The 18,544-nt window shown below is 39.3% G+C and overlaps 1 protein-coding gene and 1 long non-coding RNA gene across 6 annotated transcripts; both read right to left on the bottom strand.

Annotated features, from left to right (window-relative positions):
• Positions 1-233: 233 nt before the first annotated feature.
• Positions 234-10,668, bottom strand: borcs6 (BLOC-1 related complex subunit 6). Of its 5 annotated transcripts, none has more exons than XM_026154374.2 (7): positions 10,569-10,668; positions 8,067-8,689; positions 7,510-7,696; positions 7,123-7,305; positions 4,363-4,526; positions 3,714-3,797; positions 234-3,325 (listed from the first exon to the last, which is right to left on the bottom strand). In XM_026154374.2, exons 2-7 carry the CDS (start codon positions 8,676-8,678, stop codon positions 3,200-3,202), a joined length of 1,356 nt encoding a protein of 451 aa, XP_026010159.2. In that variant the 5' UTR covers positions 8,679-8,689; positions 10,569-10,668; the 3' UTR covers positions 234-3,199. The 5 variants fall into 5 exon arrangements, with proteins under 5 accessions (XP_026010159.2, XP_026010160.2, XP_026010156.2 ...); XM_026154375.2 differs by having other exon boundaries at positions 8,067-8,686; positions 10,569-10,659; XM_026154371.2 differs by lacking the exon at positions 10,569-10,668 and adding an exon at positions 10,498-10,554.
• Positions 10,669-18,294: 7,626 nt separating this feature from the next.
• On the bottom strand, positions 18,295-18,544 carry LOC145422699 (uncharacterized). The gene is made up of 2 exons (XR_013903988.1): positions 18,438-18,544; positions 18,295-18,394 (listed from the first exon to the last, which is right to left on the bottom strand). It is a non-coding gene; the product is annotated as an uncharacterized LOC145422699 (long non-coding RNA).

Raw genomic sequence — 18,544 nt, 5'->3', positions numbered from 1 at the left:
TCTTTCTCACTGTAGAATGATGGACTTTAAATTGTTCGCAAGTAGCTTTTTAACCCTTTGCAGACTGATGGGCAGCAACAATTGCTTCTTTACTTTACTTCACTGCTGATGTCTTTCCTCCTGACTGCTACTTACACTCCTCTGGCAGCAGTAAAGATTCATTTTTAATCACAGGACTGTAACAGAATACTGGAGGTGGTATTCTGTTAAAAAAAAAGCTCCAAATGTTTGGGTTTTTTGCAGCTTCTGTAAATTTATTTTTCAATAAAATATACAGTCAAGACAAAGGTATCTAAATCATTTTAGTTACAGAAAGAGATCATATGTACACAGGTGCCTCTGATTGTAAAACAGAATTTAAAAAACAAAACAAGAAAATGACATTTCCTCTCTTACATCACAGCTCTATGATGTTTCTCTTGCCTCAAATATCTATCAAGTCTTCCAGTAACATTTTTTTTTACTTTACACTCTCCTACAAAACAGCATTTACATCTTTACACACATGTACTGGTATACGTCAGTATAACTGAGGGAACCTGGATGAATATTAACTTTACTATATACCTTGAAATTTTAATAAAATTTCCTGGCTAAAACCCTTTCCAACGAGGTTCAAGGGACGTAATTAAGAAACCAAAGAGCAGTTTTACACAAACAGCCATCATAACCAATTGAATGTATTTTTTGGTTTGATCTTTACCGCACTGATGATAACAAGTGCAGAGCGACATAGAGGGGCACGTTTTGCAGAGTTAATGCGCTGCTCTGAGCTCCACATCCACATATGACACTTCGTAAAGATGTTTGAAAGTGATTTAATGGCTGAATTAAGCTTCAATATTATGTTCAAGATTAAAATGTATACTTACCTTGCTTACAGTATTGCTCAGACAACATTTTAGATTAAAAATGACTTCAGTATTTGGTTTGGATTAATCTTGAAACGCTACTGACAGAAATGTATGCAGAGTCCAGTGTAAGACAACCAAAACAAGACTCCTCATTCCAAATGACATCTATAATAAGGTTCGCTCTTAGAATGAAGATCTTCAACACATACTCTGATCTAGATTAATCCTACAAGTGCAATTACAGCAGACATTTCATTAAATTAAAAAAGGCTGGGAACAACAGCAGGGCGACGCTGCACTCACTGGCTTTATCATTGGGTAAATTAATAAATGCTTAAGTAAACCACCTTAGCTCACATCCACAGGCCGTAGCTCTTTTTTGTTGTAACACTGTGTCCACTGTGCTGACATTATAAAAAGTTGCACAACAGTTTATCTGCTGTCTGAGTAATTTCTCTCCAACCCTTCGGTGCAATCAAAAGTCAGAACTGTGAATCAAAATTAATTTTTAGCATTTGATTTTCCATGTTTCAAACACATTTATTAAATGCAAAAGTACCCATCTTCACCAAAGTAAAACAGAAAGCTACAAAATCTCCAACTTGAGTCATTCACCACGTTTAGCAGCTGATTTAAGTCCAAAGCTGGCAAAGCCCTCACAATCATTCAAGAGCAGTTTAATGGATTTAAAATGTGTTTTTGAATGGAGCAAATTCTAATGCATAAATCATTTCTTTAAATTGGGTGAACAGGAACCTAACCAAACACGATACAATTAATGACACTGAGCAGTGTTTTTGTAGTTACTCGCCTGGAAATAAAAAGACTTTCAACAGCTTTAGATTTCACTGGAAATCAATCTTCGCTTTTTTTTTTTCTCGTTATTCTCAGTTTTGTGTGGCTGCAGTGGTTAATTTTTCTAAGTGGTTTCAGTCAGAGCTGCATAGAGTGTAAAGTGTTTAAACCTTGGAAATAGAGTTGTCACAATGTGCACATGAATCTTGTTTTATAAAGCCACATTGAGTCACGACTATAATCATGAGGGGGACAGACTGAAAAAAAGAAGACTGCACACTGATCTGAGCCCTTGGTTTGTGTTTGATGACAAGATGAGATGTTATCTCTGGCTACAAGTTATGGAGGCACGCAAGTCATGAATTTACTTAATCCAGTCAGTCTCTTGGGTTGCTAATGTAAGCTAGCCATCTCAGCACAAACAGTGCTAACGAGAATGAGATGAGACATTCAGTCCTGCGTGTGCTCAAAGTTACAATGCTTTTATTTTTAAGTTACGCACAATTATGCTGCCCCTTGATTGTGTTTTACAATTTAGCCCATCAGATGCACTTTACTTAGTTTTACAGTTTTATAGGATGTAAGAATTTAGGTTCTCAAGATGTGATGCAGCTGAATAATGAAGAATTAAAATCAGGAGATCAACGTCAGTATCCAGCCTTATAAATGGCATCTAAAAGTCAAAGGAAATTAAATACCTGAAGCTGTTAATCTTACACGTAATATTTAAAGCCACTGCGAAGGCTGCACAACATATTTTTCCAGTTATGTACTCAACATCATCTTGGACTGCACTGACAGAGTACGGACTGTACTGGTTCCCAGTGGCACAAAGTTTCAGTGTTTTTGAACAAGCACGCATGCTGAGGAAACTGAAAACACACAAAACACGTAAGGACAAACAGACATGACACAACTGTAATTTCTCTTGCAGTGAAAGAATCTGACCCTTGTTGCATAAGATTAAAAAATAGACTTTCTGTTCCTGTGCAAAAGTCACCGCCTTCTGAGCAGTTTATTATTGCCTCTCCAGTGGCAGAGAGACGGAGAACGAAACATCACCTCCATGTGGGGAACAGAGGTTAGTGCAATCTGAACCAAGCAGGCTGGACGGAGACCAACTCACTCCTTTTAGACAGTGAAGTGAAAAAACAAAACACAAAAAAAGAGCCCATTATCCCACCTTCTTTAAAGATCTGTCCATGTGCATGTGTCCACGGTACAAGTGTCTCTAAAATTGGTTAATTTGTGAGATTTTGTTTCATGACAACTTGGATAGCGTAAATGTTGTGAAAAGGAAAAAGCTCAGCCTGAAGAGCGAAATAAGCACAGTTCATCTGAGATCTCACAACACAAACATGAGGAACGTCTAAGCCAGTCCAGAGGAACTAGGAGTGCCAATAATCCAACATGCCGAGCAGCAACAGTTCCCGGACTCCACGGGTGTCTTCGCTGCAGTATGTGTGTGTGTGCTACCTGCACATGGGTGGGTGGGTTGCACACATGCGCCTGATGCTAGACCTTTGCATCTGGGATGTTTGTTTATGGTGTTACTTGCAAATTGCCTCCAGAGTGTCAAGGGTGCGTTTGATATCGCGTATCTGCGTAGCCAGGTTGTGTATGGGCTGCATGGAACGATCCAACTCCTCGCAGCGAGCCATTAGTGTATACATGCCCTGTGGAGGCAAAAACATGGACGACAGAATTTATCAGAAAAGGAATAATTTGTACTTTAAAAAAATAATGTGAGGGGGTTTCCCACTGTGGTCCTAATTTAAGGTTTTTCCTCATTAACAGTTTCTTTTCAGGTTCACAAGTTAGGAATGCCTTATGTTAAATCATATTTCTGTAAAGTGACCTATCATGTAGCGACTACAATCCAAAATCCAAACCCATAAACAAAACTCGTGTCCAAGGAAAATCCTGCAAAATGACATAAGCTGGGCTATCACTATTATTTAGCTAATTAGGTAGTAAAGGTTCATAATGCATGCTCTGGTGGACCCAGCAAACAGCAATCTTTACTTGTCACATTATGTGAAAGGAACAGAAATTACATGTCACCTTTATACTCATATCTACAGACTCTCCCAGGCTGTCCACTGAGTCTCTGTAGGTCTGGATATACCCCACACTCAGAGCTGTCATCTGCATAAAAGAGATGGTTAAGAGAGAGATTAAAGAATAGCACAAAAACAAAAGGGGAGAAATAAAATAGTAACATAAAACATGAAGACCCTGCAATATATCTACATACACCCTCAGCAGTGCTATTACAGGGTTAGACCCCTTTTTGCCTTAAGAGCTGCATTAACTCTTAATGGCATAGATTCAACAAGGTGCTGGGAACATTGATGTCAACATGAAAGCATCACAAAGTCAGCTGCAGATTTGTTGGTTGCACATCCATGATGTGAAAGATGCTCTTTGGATTGATATCTGGTGACAACAGTGAACTTGTGATATGAGGTGTTGATGGAAGGCAGGAAGCTTTTATGTTGTTTATGCCAAATTCTGACCCTACCGTCTGAATCCAAAGCAGAAATCGAGACTCATCACCAGGCAATGCTGTTCTCAGCTGACATCTGTGACACCCATCCTCACCTTAAACTACTACGTAATACACAGACTTCAATGACGTGTACGTGTTACACTTCTGACTCAGACGACAGCATAAACAGGGTGATTTGAAGAAAGAACTACTAAGACTCACATTTTGGATGGTTCCATTGAGGCTCCGCATCATCACCTCCACACTGTGTGCCACTTCCTGGGTGTGTCTCTGAAGGTCCAAAAGGACGGTGGGATCAATGGGTGGTATATCCGCTGGTCGCCGTGTCAACCCTCGACTTCGGTAAATAGGACCCGAACAGTCCGCTAGTGAGAGTCATCATAAATTAGATATACAATATAGAATAGCTAATATAGAATATACTTTTTTATATAAGCCATTAGCAGAATTATCTATAAAGTGCAAAATTATGGACACTGGAGGAGGAGATAAGCATATGCCTTCTGAGTGAAATGCAGTGAACCAAATTCTAGTCGGACCTGTGGGGTGCAAAATTAAACTATAACTACAGTGAGGAAGGAAAAAAAAAAAAAAAAAAGAAACACTGAATAAAATGAAACATTTTTATTTGACTGTTTCTCAGAAATTGAAACAAATTACACACTTAGCCAAGAGTGCCATGAGTAATTAAACCTTGGATTAAACAAACCCCAGTCAATAAATTGGAATTTAAAAACAAAAACAGTTTCAACCTCTGAAAAGTTTCTGTCGGGCTGTGGCAGGACCTTTAAGAAATCCCTTCAGTCTAAACAAGGTCTGTGCGTCATCAATCTTAATTGAATCAGCAGGTAGAGAGAATGAGCTGCCACAGAGGACATATTGACTGTGGCCCTGTGTTTAAATTGAGAGGCCAGTTTAGCTGACACTCTCATCCAGGGGGGTTTCTGAGTGAAGGGCAGGGGCTCTGTGTCTTACTCCAGCAAAATCTGACAAGACGGATGGCTGCTAATGCACAAGCTCTGCCAGGTCGACCTGCTGAACCTACATAGATGATTTAATTTCTGAGACAGCGGCACACGTGTGGGATTTTGAGGAAAAAGAAACAAAACCTTTTCTCCTGGGGTTGGGTCTCCATCATCTCCCCACAGCTCAGACTTAGGCTAATTTAATCACACAGGAAAATGTGATAAAATCTTATGCAGAGAGGACTCTGAAGGGAAACAAGCACTGGTGGAGGGTTTCACTAACCAAAAGTGTAACTTTTAGAGATTTCCCACACTGTTCTCAATGATATGAGCATAAAGCTTAATGCAGAAACATTTCCTGAGTACGTAAGAATCACTAAGACAGGATAAACCTGATTCATACACAGTGTAGAGTATCTACCTGTTAGAATGGCTTGTTGCTTCATGTTGGCACCATCACTGACATTAGTCACGTTTTTAGCTTTGCTTTATTTCATTATTTGCTGCAGCAAGTGATGTTTCAACACTTAACTACTCTTCAACTGTAACGATCTGTATATATGGTGCACTTCCTAACTGAATAAACACATCTTTCCTTGAGTCAGTCACATGATTTTTCACTCAATCTATTGAGACAGAAAGTAAAATAAATAACTTAAAAAAATAGCGACTGCATGAATTGCTTAGCTTGTACCGCATTAACATTGTGTGATAACGACAAACCAGTCAACTGCAGCTATTGCGTGCTCGGAGGAAAAATTATACATTTACTAGAGATGCATCGATCGATAGGCCAGGGACCAGAAAAGGATGATTTTTTTTAGTCTTCTCTGCTCTGACGAGTTCCAGTTGGTGAGACTCGGGAATGTCCCATGCATGAACCGGTCTGGTTTATGCATGGGCAACACATGCACAGCGATGCACACGAACAGTCATGCGCACATTGACAGCCATATGCTACCATGTTGTGAAGCGTGGAAGCTTTTCACTGTGAGTGAAGACACAAAGTTTGCTAAAGTAAACTGTAAAGGGGGGGTGGGGATCAAACCTAACCAGACACTTATATCAACCACACCCAGCTGAACATGGGCATTATAAAGTAGCTAAGAAAGGAAAAGACACCAAAGCTAAAACTATTCAGAGCTCTGACCCAGCAACCTCGACATGAGCAACGGCTCAAACCAGTAAAACCTGTAAAAAAGATCAAATGGAATTTGTCTGACAGTTATTCTTGTTACATAAATCTGTTGCACCTGCCTTTGTTTGCCTGAGGTAAAATCTACAATCAGAGATCTAACAGCTAAATATTTTAGTGAAATCAAGCAATCATCATTATAAGTAAACTTGTCTCTTTAGGTCTGAATGTTGCCCACACAGAGCTGTAAACCATACAGCTTAGAGTCCACACTCACACATATATCACCACATCTGTCTTTACCGTGGAATTCTTTTCTCAAGCAAATCTGAGTTGCACCGATCAGATTGTATGCACTTGATCAACTGTCACTGAATGACCCCACAGGCCATTAAGGGATTCAAGTAAGCCAGTTCATAATAGGATAACCAACCATGGCAATTAATTTGCTTAAATTAGTACCTCAATTCCAATTTACTTATTATGGTCTAAGCAATGCATTAATGATGACTAGTCACTGACTGGGTGTGTTTGCCTCTGCAAGGAGGAGCAGGCTGTGAATCTTAAAGAAGACAACTGTCACTGCAGTTCAGTCCCACCAGCTATACAAATACCAATAACCTGTTGAAATGCCATATTCTACAGCAGGAGTACAAGCAGTCATGAAAGAGCTCTATCTACATGTCCTCTACACCAGCACAAACTGTATACAGTCCACACATACAGTATGCATGTTTCTTCTGTTTGCACTTAGAATAAAAAACTAATAAAGAAATACAAAATGTTTTCATAATTTACAAAAAAAAAGGGAGAAAAACTGTGTTTGAATAATGTCAATTATTCCTCTGACTCTTTACTCACAGTCACTGCAGTCCAGACTAGGCTTGGAGCTCATTTTGATCTTCTGCTCGAGGTTTTTTGTGATGAAGTTAGTCAGGTCTCCATCATGACTGACTGTACCCTCTAGTTCCAAAGCCGAGGAGATGGTGGCCCTTCGGCCCTCTGACTGGCCACTTCTGCCCCCTCCTCGAGCCCCTGAACCACCTGCAACCAATATCAACAACTTGTGGTTACAAAACACTGTCGATAGTCAATAACACAGTTCAACGTGGAAGAAAAGTTAAACAATGTCACAAATTCCACTTCTTTTTACTTCACTCTGGTGCTTTACAGAAAAAGATTTTCTACATTTCTCAGTTTAGAAAAGACACGAAGAAAAAGCCAGACCACGGGAAGATGCACATCTACCTCCACACGCTTGACTAATTTCATCCAGGCTCTTGCTGTCCTGCATTCCCCGCACATTGCGAACCCAGACCTGGGCCATGATGTGAGGAGGGCAAGGGGTATCATCTGAAGAAAGAAGAGGAGGTGGAGGAGAAGAAGAGGTGGAGGTACTCGGACCAGGGGCTGAAGATGAGTAGCGTTGTGAAGACTGGAAATTTTGGAGAACAAATAAAAAATAAAAAAAGTAGAGAAAATTTACTGAACCATGTGGAGCTACACATATCTCCTGTCGTTTACAGTGGCCACGCTTTTCTTTGATAGACGGCTTCTTTTCTCACTCTTAGGTTTATTCACTCTAAAATAACGACAATCATCTTGTCAATCATTGATAGTCAGCACGCTGCACTTTATTTTAATCCTACTGAAATTTGTCTGAAAGAGGTCATGTTCTGATGACTCAGCTACATTTATTTGCGCTGGCTTTAGTTCTCATTACATCTGCTGACATCATTCTCTCTTCGGTACACACAATCTAATAAACCTGAAATGTCAGAACAATAATCCGGCACTCCACTCACTTCCACCTTTGTTCTCCTTCCGGCGCGCTGATTCTCCAACTTGTTTTCATTCTTCTCATCCTCCTCCACATCCTGTTTCTCTGTCTCTCCATCTACATCCTCCTCTTGGCTGTTGGAGCCTCCATCCGCAGTCTCTGCTTCTGTCTGCTGCCTTTCTGTGGTGACTGGGTGTCCTTGCTGATACGAGTCTTTGGACTGCCTGTGCAATGCTGAGTCCCACAGAAGAACTGCATCAGCAGGGTCCACAGTCTTAGAGGTTTCATCAGGAATGTCTTTGGATCCTAGATCTGTTTCTCCTGTGCCTGTCACCGTGGGGAGGGAGGGGTTTGCCTCCTCAGGGCTTTGTAATGATAAGCTAGAGGTTCTCTCATTCATGTCCATCTCTGTGTCCAAGTGGCCTTTCCCATGGTGAACTAGGTTTTCCATATTAGCATCAGCATGGTTCTCTGTGTGCATGTGGGACTCATCCACAGATGCCTCCCCGGTACCTGGTACTCTACTTGAACATTTCACTGAGACCGGAGCTTGAGGGCCATTCTCCAGTGCAACAGGTGTCGCTACCCCGTTTGCCGTTTCTGGCACTTCTGTGCCAATCACAGGGGAGAGACTCATCCCTCCGCCTGCTGATTACAAAGAAAGAACATTACTGGAAACCTGGAAGTGACTCTGCCTTTTAAATCTATAATTAAATTAACTGGTTTTACCATGAGCTAAAAGGGTTTTCCCACATACCAAAATAACATTTTTCATACAAACCATTTTTTTAAAAACATGAACCCATCTCATCCCCTTATCCTTCCTTAATCATCAGCGCTAAACACTAAAGTACATTAGAAAATGTTTGATCAAAAAAGTCGTAAACAAAGTCAAGAGTCTGACCAAGCATTCAATGCCATTTTTTGCTACAGTATTGAGTATTCAATGGTTTGGCCAGATCGTACTTGAGAAACACGAGTCAGGGGGTCAAATATCCATCATTAGGGCCTGATGATGTGGGTAGAACCTATGAATTTTATCCAATGGATTATTTACATATACAGCAGTAAAGAGAATTTTCTAGATTTTTGAGTACATGGGATGCAACAGAAAGGCAAAGCAAACAAAAGTTTGCATACAATCATAATGGACATGAATGTCACTTTAATTTTGGGCTTTTAATGATCTCCTTGAACTGGTCTTTTACCTGAGTGGAATGATTACACAACAAACATCTTTAATAACTTCAAAAAAGAAAAATCAAGAATTGGGTGTAAAATGTTAATCTCTTTGTGATTTCTGACCACAACTGGACATTATCAAATGTAAGTAAGAATAGGTTAACTACATTTTGCCATGTAGCTGAACAATGGCAGCTGTTTATGGTTTGTCTTGATCACTTCGATGCATCAGGAACATCGTTCTCACCACTCCTAAAGCAGTTCTCAAAACAGTTAAGCCATTTCTCATAACACTGAACTGTGCAAAAGACTAAAACAAAAGTTTTTCACGCCAAACCAAGCAAAGTCAGTCGACAACGTCCAATCTGTCACCAATGAATATTGTAGGGCAGCTATTACTGTGTGTGTAACTGGCCTTGCTCTTCCCTTTATAGTTGAAAAAGCTTTAAAACTGATATAATTTAAAATACTAAATCAATACCAGACAGCATTAAGGTAAGTGATATCTGAAAATCTGACTGCCAAAAGTGTTAAAAACTGGTTTTCATGAATCAGAGTCAAATGAAAAATGCATCAACACAATGAGAAAGTGAAGTATGTGTAGAAACAACAGCAGTGCGTATAAACACAATGAGAAATGCTTAATGTGAGTAAGGAGACTTACGTTACTGCTGTAAAGAGACAACTCTAAAGGCACAACCACAGACAAAAGGAGAGGAGTACATCCACTGAATTCACTGACTCCTCTTCAAAAGTAGAATAAGTGAATAATGTGCTTGGTCTCCTGACCTCTCATATGACGTACAAGACAATGGAAACAATTAGACTGTGAGAAGAAGGGGGCTGCTGTGAGAATTTTCGAGAGATTTAAACACGTCGGTGTTAGCTGACACACTTATGGATCATAACAATTTTTCATAAAGACTGAAATGGCGTCGTACTAAATGGTTTAGCTCAATACTAAGCTACCTTAGTGTTAATATTAGCTTATATTTCCAAATTTTAAGACAGCAACGCCCGAAAATTACTGTGTGACAAACAAAGAGGAACTAAGAAAAAAAACCCTGACAAGCATAAGTGTCTGCCAACGCTGAGGAAGTTGTCGTAGTGCTGTCAGAGTCGCCTTGCTAGCTCCCTTTCAGCTGCCAGTGCAGTTAAATGACGTTAGCGCAGCGCGGCTAACATTAGCAGTCCAGGCCTCCAACTCCCAGAACACTCACAGCTGGCTTTTATTGTTTGACACGGCTACATCAAAACGTACATTTAGTGCTAACCTTCGCAGTTACCCACAAACAGGCTCATACAGCAGCGCTACAGAGCTCCGTTAGGCGATAAAAACACTCACCTGAGGAGTTTCTATCCTGATAGATGTAAGCAACAACCAAGTCCGATGAAAATATCCTTCCGCGTCAAGTTCCGAAAGAAATGTTCCGGCCTGCAAAAGCCATCATTAAACATATATGTATAGATAGATAGATGTATAGATAGATAGATGTATAGATAGATAGATGTATAGATAGATAGATAGATGTATAGATAGATAGATAGATGTATAGATAGATAGATGTATAGATAGATAGATGTATAGATAGATAGATAGATAGATGTATAGATAGATAGATAGATAGATGTATAGATAGATAGATAGATAGATAGATAGATAGATAGATAGATAGATAGATAGATAGATAGATAGATAGATAGATAGATAGATATGTTATACGAAAGAAAAAAAGTTCTGTCAGCACGACTCTTTGGGTTTAAATGTGAAAAATAATTTGTAAAATTTCATTTAAAAATGTCTCAGATTATCCTGTTATAAAACATAAAGGTTCTGTTACTTCTTTGTACTTTGTTTCTATTTAATCTGTTACTTAGTTACTTTGGTTTAGTATGAATGGCAGTGAGAGATGTCTTTATCAGCAGAATAAGCTGTAAAATGTATCAAAATACAGCAACACATTTTCCACAGATGTACAAATGGACCACAAATGTCTTTGTCAGGCAGATTCTGGCACCCTTGCTTTAAAGAAAACCGGTTGTGTTCTGAGTGTACTTATGTTTTCAGTTTATCAGCATCCTTTCGTTCCTATATGTGCTGAAACTCAGTAAACCGTTTATCCACATGATAATCCTGCATTTCTCTATTTACCCCAACAGATGGAGACAAACACCGCAGGTCTCCAGTCTGCAAAGAAACTTCCTCGACTACAAGCTACCTGTTGGTGATTTTCTTCTGCCAAATACAGATTGAGGTGGACCCTCCTTTACCTGTAGTTATAGCCTATGACCAAACCACCCCAGTGTTGTGGAGCTTTAGCAACTAAGCAAGAAGCAAGTCCACTAAAATAAACTGAACAATAGCAACAAAAACTGAAATGTTGGTTACCTTGAAGGTGCAATATGTGTTGTAATGTTCATGCCACATGGGCCAAGCGTCAGCATATACTGGTTTGGCTTTGTACTTCTCTTCAGTTACATATCTCCAAATCTAGTGTAAATAAGCAATCATAGAAAAATGTGCACCACTGCGTTTGCTCTAATTTGTTTCAGAAACACTATTTCACTAAAGCCTCATTTAAAAAACAACAACATCGGTTTGTTTTGGGTTTTGGTTTTTTTTTAGGAATATTGGACATAATTTTAGCAGATGGTGAAATAAAATTAGTAACTGAGTATAAGTACAAAGCCAAAGGGCCCCCAGTTTTGCCTGGTTGCACACTGGAAGTCAGGACAGTGTCTGTGGCTTCTTAAATCTTTAAATGTGGTCAGAAATGACAAACACTGCTGTAGAGGAGGAGAGAGGAGTCAAAACCACACAATCACCACATCTGAGGATCTCGTATAATTTCTAATCTAAGCCATCCATTCAGGCCAGCTGTGTCCTGTCTCTTGGTGAAGATTCAGCTGTTTTATCCAATTTTGTTCTTCTCCTGATGTGACAAACATCAAAGCCTGTGAAATTTACCTAAAGACTAAAAGACTTTAGAAATAAGCCAATATTCAAGGATTTCCCAGTAGAGCACTTAGTAGTCACTTTGACTGTTTCCAGGTTTTGTGTTTCTTTTTTTTTTTTAAGGCTATTAATGCCAAAGAAGCTATTTTAGCATACCGGTATTAGGAACTGCCACAAGAAAGGCACCGTTTAGGAAAACGAGGAATAAAAAAAAGCAAATTGAAGGCACATGGCTCCACACACATGTGGTTTTTGCATAATGAAAGCTGGAGACTGCATGTTGCACAAATGAAAGTAAAAGCCTGTAAATCATTATCCCACAAGTCACAGATATTAATTACACCCATACTCAAGGGGCAAGACAACTGTGCTCTTCAGATGACTTGAATTAAATCTGCTCTTCTTCATGTGAGGCAATTTTTGCTCACGGCAACCAAAACTGCAGCTGAATTTATTCAGTTTTGTTCAGTTTAGACATAAACTTTAACAGGGTAACACTTTAAAACTGTAGATGAAAATTATAAATCCTCCCATCGCCCCCAACTGTTTTTTCCTACTAACTGTTGCCAAGTGTTTGCCCCTAGGAGTTCATCTGATTGTTGGCATTTTCTCTGTATTATTGTAGGGTCTTTACCTCATAATATAAAGTGCCTTGAAGTGACTGTTTTTGTGATTTGACTCTATGCAAATAATTAAATTCATGAATTCATAGTTAATTAAACTTTTTCACAGTTTACAACGGTAAATGGGTTAGCAGTTTAATAATTAATTTGCAAACCAATGCAAACATCTGGTTATCAAGAAGCAAATGGTGCTTATAAAACTTGGTAAACTGTTAACAATAAACATGGCTGGATGGTTAATACACTTGCCATGGACACTTCATTAGGTACACCTGTTAAACTGCGTTTTAATGTCTAATCAGCCAGTCATATTGCTGCAACTTGTAGAGATGTAGAGACTTTCTCAAGTGACCATCTTGAGGGTTTCCAGAGAACGGAGAATATCTGTTCTCTGGCTGAAAATGCCTTGTTGATAACAGGGGTCAGAAGAGAATGTCCAGACTGCTTTGAGCTGATAGGAAGGCACAAAGCTCACACATTATGACCAAGGAATGCAGAAGAACATCTCTGAATGCACAACACATCAAACCTTCAAAAAGTTGGGCTACTTCAGCAGAAGACCACAGTGGGTGCCACTCTGTCAACTAAGAACAGGAAACTGGGGCTACAGTTTGCACTTGCTTACAAAACTTGGGCAATATGAGACTGAAAACGTATGAGTCTTAATTTCAGAAACAGCATGAAAGCTTTAATCAGTCCTACCTTGTATCAGTGATGTACATGTAGTTTAGAGGTGTGTGGGGGATAGTTTCTTAGTTACCTGAGCAGAGTTTAAATGGCACAGCCTGTCTGACTACTGTTGCTGACCATGTTCATCCTTTTATGACCACAGTCAGTGACGATAACAATAAATTCTCTGCATTCAAACACCCTCCACAGTAACCAGATTTCTATCCAACAGAGCTGTGTTGTGCACTGTGTTGGATCTGAGCCATTAAAAAAATTATAAAGCTCTGAAGACAAAAGGAGGTTCAACCCAGTACTGGCAAGATGTTGCTAACGAAGTCGCAGGTGAGTATAAGGTTATAACACTCATTGTGAAGCACACAGGTGAGATGTGGCTGGCATTTATCACTAAACTGTGAACACAGAGACCCTGTTTTGTGTTTAGTTTCTTCCACAGGTTAGTTACATTTTCCCTTGTTGTTCAATTTACCTTCGACTTGCTGTCTATCGAGATGCCAACAAACTAGTCAAAGCCGGTCAGGTTTAGGACAAAATGAGAACTGAATTAAAATATGACTAGCTTTTAGTGAGGCACTAAAGGCCAGGGATCCTATAAGGGTGCTTAGAAACCCATCACAAACATGGACATATTTAAGTACAGCTGTTACATAGGAGAGATATTGTGTTTTTGGCGAGGCAGCTTCAGAGCATTTTGGAAAGTCTGGCAGATCGGGTAAGTGCAAGACAAAGTAGAAGACATAATCAAACAGAGGCATCTGTGATAATGCCGGCGTTTCCAACAACCGTGGAGTCCTTAGAGCTCCAGTGGAGTCACTCCAGAAAACCATCAGTGGCAGTTAGCTGGAAAATTTAATCTGAAGCCTGAGCAGACAATTTTATTCAGCATGAGAACTTCACTGAATGGGATACTGTGGTGAAGTGCACAACCCCCTTATTACACCTAAAAAGACTCTTTTATGAGCGAAATGGTGAAAAGACGTCTTTCTGGTCACCAACCAATGGGAAAGCCAGACGAGTAGATGAGTCATTCTGTGTGGCAAATTCTAAAGTTTCCCCTTCTGAGAATTTTTTTTTAAAGCATGCACTAGTTTTTGGTACATTTCCCAAGCATGCTGTTTTTATTGAGCCCTTGAAGGAAACAGCAAATACCAATAAACGCAAAGCCATTTATGTCACCACATGTCTCATGTCTTGTCACCATATCGGTCACACGGGGAGTCTAATTTGCGTGTGGTGGTTAGCACTGTCGCCTCACGGCAAGAAAGCCCCCCATTCAAATCCAGTCTGGGGTCTTTCTAGATGTCGTTTGCACATCTGCAAGAGATCCTCCCACAGTTGGGCTAATTGGCGATTCTATATTAACTGTACATGAGAATCATGCATTTCCTCTGCTGGTTGTTCACTGTGGTGCACTGTGCACACTCTGCATTTGTTTAGTAAAGCTTCACAAATTCCTTATCAGCCATGTGAAACTCTAATATGGCACTCTGAGCTAAATTCTACTGACGGCATGCTGATATGCTCACATTGATAAGACATGCTGACAGTTATTGATCAGTGTTTTCCATCATCAGCAACTTATGTTTGTGCATAAGCATGCTAACCTTTTCAGCCAGCTGTCACTGAACGTTTACATTTTTAAGTGTTATACAAAGGACTAATTTTGCCATGACAAAGAAACATCAGAGGTCATTATGGGTCATCCTCTGTCTTTAACAAAAAGAATGACACTTTATCTTCTAGATCTTGACGTATTTCACTGGGTAAGTTAAAAATTGTGAAATTATGAGCATTTTCCTGGGAACCCCGTGTATAAAAGGAACTCAAAGTATGAAACTTTGAATCAAAGTGCTGGAGTAATCCAGGAAAACAACAAAGACCTTGCAGCAGGTCCGAAGACTAGACTGCAAAACAATTGAGGGATTATTATCCTAAAATTTTTAAGTTCCTAACTAAAACATCTGAAAAAATAACTCAAAATTGAAAAAAACCAACAACCTTAAGCTGTTAAAATCTTGAGACAATTTTGACTTACGAATGGCAAAAAAGGTTTTTGTTGTTCAGAAACATAAAAGAGAGCCAAACTGATATTCTGCCACACAAGAACATGAAAACTTTTGTCTAAATGTTTTGTTAGAAGATGAAGTCACATCAGAGTGAGTTTCAGCTGCTCGCATGCCAAAACAAAAAGCGTTTTCTAAAAGTTCCACTTCACAGAGTCCTTCATAGGGTTTTTTTTTGTTTTGTTTTGTTTTATAACATGACGTGAGTAAATCGACACGATGTATTCGAAAAGACTGTAATCGCTGATGAGAGCCAGATGATACCTTTTGCCTTTAATGTATAGCCTAATAAGAAACCAAATGAAATATAATTATGGAATCACAACTTTGTCATCCAGTAGAGGTTTGTAAAAACACTGGAAAGAGAATGTTTATTTCTTAACAAAACACAGGATTACAATAGACTAACTTCATATAAATGCACAGTTCTCTATTTCTATGATAGAGTTCTTGACCTCTCTGTTATCAGAAGTTTTCCAAACAGCAGAAACAAGCAAAGTCAAGGATGTTGAGCACGACTGGAACGCATCTGTCGCCAATCAGATTACTCAGCATACCAGTTGTTTATCATTTGATGAGAAAGTAGTGTATGTGGTCGCTTTGGCAGAGACAGATGGTGATTTGGTATTGAACGGTATGTTACTGTTTTGGAGTGAAACCGGTGATGGACAGAATGCATGAAAAATAGCATAGCTGTAATGAATGCCTGTAATACAACTATGCACCGCTCAGTGTCCAAATCTGCCCATATGCTTCTAAAGGACACGTGTCCTAAGAAGGCTGAAACCCCTGGGGTTTAGGACACGGTTTAAATGATTTTCCATTACTTATAATTGACCCTTGCAAACTATATAATTTACAAGTAAAAGCTTTATATTGTAAACTCTGTAAAACACATTCTAAAAAAAAATGCTGAAAAAGAAAGTGCGAAGGTGCCCGTGTTGCTGTAAATTTTGTTCATCCTGCACTAAAATGTGTGGATCGGTGTGTAGCTCAGAATATGGATATTTTTCGTATAGGCACGCTAAACCACAAGACACAAGCTCATTTGAAAGCAGACCTTTATACATATTTACAAAAAGAAAAACAAAGTCTCTGCACATGAGAGGAGATCATGTGATGACAGTTTCATTTTGTCTGCAGAGAAGTCGTTCTGGAAAATCACAAGAGACAAATGTTGGCACTCAGATGTAAATACAGCATAACAGAGTGAGGCCATTGTAATGAACGAGGAGCAGCTCTGCACCTCGTCTTACAGGAAAAGCATTAAATGTTTAAGATGGTCCTCCATAAAAATGTCTCGTTGGAGTTCTGCAGAGAACTTTCAGCAGAGATGGGATCCGACATAAAATATACACGCTACACATTCATATATATATATATACACACAATATCCACAAGGCAGGGTCATTACAAGCATAGTTAGGTTTATCTTTTTAATGTTTCTGGATCTCTTGAATAGTAATTCAAATAACCCGAAGAGCAGTCGAAATTAGCAAGAAAAATAGAGTTGAAAGCTTTGCTTTGTTAGACTGAGGGTGTGTTTTCTTATTGAGTAGAATTCGAGCCTATATTTATGATCTGCATGGGTCTCTGGGGTAAAATGTCCATATAACAAACTGCAGTTTGAGAGGCTAGCTGCACTGCCACTATTTTTTAACCTTTATGCTAAGCTAAACTAGCTAGCTAGTGGCACTTGCTTCAGTTGACCTGATTATGGTTCAATTGCTCAGCTCTATTAAATGCTGTTATGTATTGTGATTTGTGATTCTATCGTAGTTTCTTTTGCAGTAATGGATAGCCATTTGGGCAGAAATCCTGCATGTTTTCTTAACAACGGGCGTGCACAACAATGGCTAATTAGAAGAGCTTTAAATCTGTGATAGAATACATAAGTGATTGTAGTGTTAGCATTCAGCAGCTTCAGCGGCAGTATGATAACTGATAAATGATACAATATTATGTGACGAGAAAGCTACAATCTCTGGCCCTCTTCTACAGCACGACTTTTATGCTGTCTTCCTTCCCTCACTCCCCCAACCGGTCGCCGCTGCCTGAGCCTGGTTCTGCCAGAGGTTTCTTCCTATTAAAAGAGTTTTTCCTTGCCACTGTCACCAGGTGCTTGATCACAGAGGGTTGTCCCACTGTCGAGATTTTCTCTCTATTATTATTGAATCGTTACATTAGAATATAGAGTGCCTTGAGGCAATTGTTATGCTGATTTGGCACTTTAGCTACAACTAAATTGAAATTGAATTAATCAAAGCTTTAGTCCTGTTATGTTATGATGATTATTTGCTTGCTCTGGACATATTTCAGGGAAATATTTCCAATTTTCATGAGCACAGAAAATCTGCTAGAAAACCAGCTGTGTGACCAATCAAAATAATTTAGCAGTAAGCTATTCGACTCTAAACAACTTTAAACAGCAGCTTAACAACAGGCCAAATCCTGATTTCATTTTAGATTACAGCTGCAGCGTTACACTCTCACACACACTTTCATTTTTAAGAATTGGCTGCGTGACACTTGGACAGCTGCTCAGTGTCACACGTTCCCTTATAAACTAAACTCAGAATTAGTTCAGTGCTGTGACTTCTTTCATGTGGCCCGAGCCAAGAAGCAAAGAGCCAAGACACCAAGAAGCCAAACCCATATTAATTATCTGTGGGCTCTCTGTGCTTTGTGTTGATGCTACATTCTTCTTATAGCATCAAAAAATATCTCGAATATATTGCAGAGTTCCACGTTTGGAAGATTTATTGACACAGCCCTGTCAGCTACTCTAAATCTGATCCCATTAATGTCAAACACACAAAAAGACACACAGATCCTTAACCACCTTAATGTCAAACACACAAAAAGACACACAGATCCTTACCCACATAGAGAGACGAAGCATACAGCAAAGAGACTGGGATCCAGCAGGATCATGGTATATATTACCGTCAGTAATGTGTGCTCAGTATCACCACTGCTGGATGATATTAAA

Source organism: Astatotilapia calliptera, chromosome 20, assembly GCF_964374335.1.
Source record: "Astatotilapia calliptera chromosome 20, fAstCal68.1, whole genome shotgun sequence".
NCBI classification, from domain to species: Eukaryota; Metazoa; Chordata; class Actinopteri; order Cichliformes; family Cichlidae; genus Astatotilapia; species Astatotilapia calliptera.
This window is presented reverse-complemented; position numbering and strand designations above follow the sequence as displayed.

Bases quoted from the DNA above. Each gene is read 5' to 3' on its own strand.
- borcs6 (XM_026154371.2), bottom strand. From the start codon at position 10,525: ATGAGCCTGTTTGTGGGTAACTGCGAAG. The intron at 8,690-10,497 runs GTTAGCACTAAA...CTTTGTAATCAG, and splicing joins GTTTGTGGGTAACTGCGAAG to CAGGCGGAGGGATGAGTCTC. The intron at 4,527-7,122 runs GTGAGTAAAGAG...GACTCTCACTAG, and splicing joins TAGTCTGGACTGCAGTGACT to CGGACTGTTCGGGTCCTATT.